The 5,711-nt window shown below is 35.4% G+C and overlaps 1 protein-coding gene across 1 annotated transcript; it reads left to right on the top strand.

The window, feature by feature from the left end:
* On the top strand, window positions 1-4,023 carry LOC136817919 (uncharacterized). Its single transcript, XM_067074260.1, has 2 exons — window positions 1-67; window positions 1,234-4,023. The coding sequence occupies exons 1-2, from the start codon at window positions 48-50 to the stop codon at window positions 3,101-3,103; spliced, it is 1,890 nt and encodes a 629-aa protein (XP_066930361.1). The 5' UTR covers window positions 1-47; the 3' UTR covers window positions 3,104-4,023.
* Window positions 4,024-5,711: the final 1,688 nt, after the last annotated feature.

The following is a 5,711-nucleotide window of genomic DNA, read 5'->3' as shown; positions in this document are numbered from 1 at the left end:
TTTTATTTTCTTTCGCATTCCATCAAGGCAGATTTTGTCCATGGAAAATGAAGAACCTTTTTGCAAAGTAAGTTTGATAATCGTTGTTAATTTTCTTTTGATTTTTTGCAGAATACACCTTTTCGACCGTAGCTGCCAGTTGCCGCGCAGGCATTTTTTTGTCCGCTTTATCCCACTAAAACCGTCCCAGTCCTTTTTTCGCATCTATAGACAATAGAAAAATGTGTCAAAAAAGGATTGGATCGAGTTTAGGGGGACAATTACATAATTAAGGGCTCTGACCATAGTCGAAAAATTGACTTTAGTATTTGAACACAAAAGTTATGTTTTAGGTTCTTTAACACTCTTAACAAAGAATTTCCTTTATGAATTGCTTTTTAGTCAAATCCCTTAAGAGTAATTAAGAATTTAATTGCAAAAATGACGCTATGAACTTTAAAAAGACGTTAATAATATGTTGCCTCACCTTCTTTTATAAAAAGTGTTAAGTTTTAATGGGTAATTAACCTTTTTGTTTCAAAGTTTTTTCAAACTGTCCGCAAAGAATTTAACTGTTTTAAAATTTTGGGAATAAAATTTTCTAAATTTATGGCTGTTTTTTTACGAAAAATTTGGATGAAAAATTGGTCAAAAAGCACTATTTTCAAGATTTTGAGACAAATAAGCTTTTAGAAAAATTTTTCGAAAATTTATTTTTTTCAGTAAAAGATACACCATCTACAGCAAAAAAAAATTCAAAATGTTTTTTCTTCGCCGAAAAAAAGCTCTTCAAAGTTGAAATACTCTTCTTTGCAAAAGTCTTCATTTTCGTCTTCATCAAATTTTTTCATTGCGGTTCTTATATTTTCAGACTCAAGGATAATTGGCCTAATAGAAAATGTATAACATGCTAAAGTTTTGTGGGCTACATCAAGTAGAAATTTTGTACGTGGCAAATATTAAAGTTCACTATGGTCGGAGCTCTTAAATGGCACGCGCCTGACCACGCGAGGACGGTTGAAAAGGTGTGTTATCTTCTTTTTTTTCTTGGAGATAAAAACTTGTTAAAACAACCCCTTATCTCACCCGGGAGTGACCAGACTACGCTGAAAAGTGGCCCATAGTCTCGTAGCTGTATTTTCATCATTCAAAAAAAATGAGTATCAACAGGAGTTTTTTTAATGACTTAAGATTTTTATCTTAATCTAGTTTTACTAGACAGTACATTTAATTTCTACTTACCATTCATTTTAGCATGACAGTGCCCTTACCAAGCATCTTTATTCTCGTGATGGTATTCAGAACTACATTTGCTGTTCCCATTAACGACACCACCAATGAATTTGAAGTCGAAGAACCATCGAAAAAGACCGTCGAATCTTACAAAGTTGAAGGCTGTTTCGATACATTTCCTGACTCTGGAAAAGAAACCGATATGGGAAGAGAAAGCTCTAATGCAAGGTGTCAACGAATCTGCCAAGATGTTGGTTACATTTTAGCAGCTACCCAAGGTTCTAAATGTCTTTGCGGGAATGTCTATCCTAAAGGTCATTTGGTTAATGATACAGAATGCCGCACTAAATGTCGATCGTATACTCAATGTTATAATGCTCAATCATGTTGCGGTGGTGAGAATGCCTACTCCGTCTCTGTTGTTGGAGACATCGATGTTGCTAAGCAAGTCTTGAGACGTTTGGCGTTGCTATGGCGAACTAACGAAGCTTATAGGAACCACATGCAAGATCAATATATTCATGAGCAAGAACAAAATACGCATCAAGCTAACTGGTGGTCTTCTATTGACAACGGAGGCTGGTCAAAGTGTGAAGCTGGACATTTTCTAACTGGTGTTTATAGAAGCCAATATAATTATTTTGATGAAAGACTCGGCCGTCTTGAATCAGGAGAGTGTAAAACAGCACCTAGAGAATTACATCCGATGCGTGGGGAAGCCGATTGCTACACTTTGAATCTATGGAACGAGTTTGACAATAAAGGATGGCAGAGCTGTAGAGCTGGTTACTACATTTCCGGCGTCTACACCACTTCTGGCTATGGTCTTAAAAATTTGGAAGAATTCTATTGCTGCAAGCCAAGATCACAAGGTGAACACTGGGGAAGATGTTATAACCATAATGCTTGGGATTCACTTGATCGCAAAGGATGGGTCAAGTGCAATGCTGGTTATTTCATCTCTGGTTTGTATCGTAGTAGCTGTGAAAGATTGGGATGTATTGAGGAATTTAAATGTTGCCAGATGGGTCCTTACAATGGAAATTCTTTCATCGATAATCCATCACTTGTAATCAAGACCAAACGATCGTCTGGAGGCTACAAAGAATGTTCAATGAATGCTAAAGATGAGACACCAGAGAGTGAATCTTATTCATGCAAGAACATAGCAGAACCAGAAGAAGCATTAAAATTGCGTCCAGTGTCTTTCATTGTTGAGGATAAAACTGAACCAACAACCGCTAAACCAGAACGAGTCAAGGACTTTCACCCTGTCCAATGCTTCCAATCGAACGTCAAATACACCTGCACCAAATCCTTATCAGTGACCATCGCTGTTGAAAAAACTCTTACCATTGGAACTGGTTTTGATGTTGGGCTCACACTTGGCTACACTGCTGGATATGAATCAACCTTCTTTGGTCAAAAAGCAGCAGTTGAGTTTTCAGCCGAAGTATCGTCATCGTTTTCATTCAGTTCAGAGCGCAGTGAAACCAAGACTACTGAGACGTCCGATAGTACTGAAGTTGCAGTCGAAGTTGAACCAGGTAGGCAAATCACTATTGATTTAATGCGTAAGAAAATCGACGTTGTTTATAAGTGGAAGGGAACCTTCCGCTTGTTGGGTACCTACGAATTGAAATGGAGCAATGGTGACAATTCTGGTCACCAAGATGTCACAACCGTCTTATCAGGTCCTAATCGAGATATGTTTGCTTTTGGAACGTGGGAGTTTCCCGATACTGACACGCTACAAGTGCTGGTGACTGATCAGTTTGGGAATGAAAAGATCTGTGAGCATGCGTCAGGGGATGGTGCAAATTGTGATATCAAGGAATTAAAACAACCCAAACAACAAGAAGCTCACGTACACAGACCAAAATCTGGTTGAACTATTGTGAGGAAGAAGAACACAAAAAGTTGGCCATTTTTTTTCTGTATGGGAATTTGACCATTTTCACTGATAGCATTTTTATATGATTTATAACTAAAGTCTATTCACGATAAGTGTGCACTCTTTTTTCTTTTACCTATAACTTTTGAATGAATTCTTCAATCTTTATAAATTTGGTGCCATTGGAAAGATATTAGTAAGTGGAACAAGTTGAAATAAGAAAATCTTTAAAAGAATTCTGAAAATGAAGATGAAAATGAAGAAGAAAAAATGAAGATCTTGTAGAAAAGTGCTATAACTATCATTTTCACTGAAGTGAAACCTTGATCATCGAACGTCATCACTGTGAAAAAATTTCTCAAAAGAAAATCATTCAGTCAAATCAAGAATATATAAGACCATAGACCTATGGTCTTATATATTCTTGGTCAAATAATATCAAACAAAGTTATAAGCTAATTGACTGTTTTTTGGGGTCAATCACTTACTAACTTTGTATCATAACTTTATATTGAATAAATATTTCAGTGAATTTTCTTCACAGTGATGACCTCCTAAGATAAAAGAATCTCTCCAGTGAAAATGAAAGTTATAGCACTTTTCTACAAGATCTTCATTTTCTTCTTCTCTATTTTCATCTTCGTTTTTAGAATTTTTTTAAAGACTTTTTTATTTCAAATTGTTCCACTCACAAATATCTCTCCAACGATACCAAATTTATAAAGATTGAAGAATTCCTTCAAAAGTTATAGGTAAAAGAAAAAAGAGTGAACACTTATCGTGAACAGACTTTAGATATGAAGTATTTTCTTTAAATCAAAGCAATATGTCCAAGGATGTATCAAAAGTATATTACTTATATTTTTTGTTGGAATTTCATTCAAAAAACAAAGACAGTCGTATTATATGAAACGAAATCGAAATTTCGTTGCTTCGTTGTGATTCCCTTGTTTGGGTCTTCGATTCCGGCTTACGGTCCATTTTTTCCCCAATTTCCGCCATACCGTCCAAAAGAAAACCGAAATTCCGTCACCAAAAATTTCTTTAAAATGCAATGTCTTTCTCGAAATTTCCGGAAATTTTGACTATACTATGCAAATTCCTATTATTTGCTAAATTCCGTTTTTCCGGACTAAAAAAGCTTAATTTTCTGTCTCCGACAGTGCACCTAAATTCCGCAATTCCGTCCAGATTTTCGTCAAGTTCCGCCATTCCGGACGAAAAAAGGGCCAATTCCGCTCCTCCGCCAACCGTGAACCCCCCTTTGTTTGTCTCCTAGTCTCAACTTTTTGCAATTCTGTAGTTAACTAAATTTCGTAAGCTTCTATATTATATTCAGATAGCAGCTCAGAAAAAGGTTTGAGAATTCCTTTGAAGAAAAATAACGGTATTTCACTCTACCATTAGGAAATTGCAATGTATTTTGATCAAGATGAAAAAGTATTTTTTAACTCAACAAGCACAAGAACCTCAGATCTTAAAGACAGACACAATGATGCCATTTCTTAATTTTTGATCATTTAAAAGCATACAGACTTACCACGCTAAATACGAATTAAACCTTCTTTCTTGTACAAACCCACACTGCATCCACACGGAAATATAGTTAGTTGTTAACATATATCCAACACATCAAGGAGAGGATTTATCGTTTATTGGTTGAGCTTTTGAAAGAACCAACTTATTTCTAATGTAAAAAACCATACGCAACTCTATAAATTCTTACATTTCCGACTAAATTTTGAAAAATCTGGAAGAACACAGGATAGTTTATAACACTGGTGATTTAAAATCTAAAACTAGGAAGAAGATGGTGAAAAAGGTTCCCCTGTTGCAGTGCAGACTTTTACTAGATACAAATCCGTGTCACAGACGCAGAGGGCTAGGTTAAAAATCGTAACCAGTGTAGAAATAACCCTAAAATTTATATATCTTCATTGCAATTTCTTTGTCAGAGACNGGGCGAAATAATGTCTTTCAAATCGTCGGAAAGATGTAGGAAGGTCACATTTCCACACCTTTCGACAGAGTTGAAAGTTGGTCTTTCAACAAAAATTGGAAAGATGTGCACCTTACCTTTCAACATCTTTCGACCAGATCATCTTCCCATCTTTCCAAAAAAGTTGAAAGACGACCTTCTCAAACTTTCAAACAGGCTGGGAAATGAAATTCCCAACTTCCTAATATGTTGAAATTTCATATTCTGACATCTTTCGACAGGTTTTAAAGTTGGTCTTTCAACAAGGATTGGGAAGTTGTGCACCTTACCTTCCAACATCTTTCGACCAGATCGTCTTCCCAACTTTCCAAAAAAGTTGAAAGACCACATTCTCAAACTTTCAAACAGGCTTGAAAAATTAAATTCCTAACTTCTTAATATGTTGAAATTTCATATTCCGAAACTTTCTAAATACTTTGGAAGAAGATTTTTGCTTTTTTTCGAAATCTTTCATTAACAAGTCTTCAAAAGTAAATGAGAGATCTTTTAAATAATTTGTGTTTATGTGCGGATAAATTTTTTCTGTGACACTAAAACGAACAATTCATATATTTACAAAGCAAAGAAAACAGAAAATATGAAACAAAATAGTACGGTAGTGATGAC

The sequence above is a fragment of the Clytia hemisphaerica genome, unplaced genomic scaffold, assembly GCF_902728285.1.
Source record: "Clytia hemisphaerica strain Z4C2 unplaced genomic scaffold, Clytia hemisphaerica genome assembly, whole genome shotgun sequence".
NCBI lineage: Eukaryota > Metazoa > Cnidaria > Hydrozoa > Leptothecata > Clytiidae > Clytia > Clytia hemisphaerica.
The sequence above is the reverse complement of the archived record's forward strand: the minus strand, read 5'-3'. Positions and strand labels throughout refer to the sequence as shown.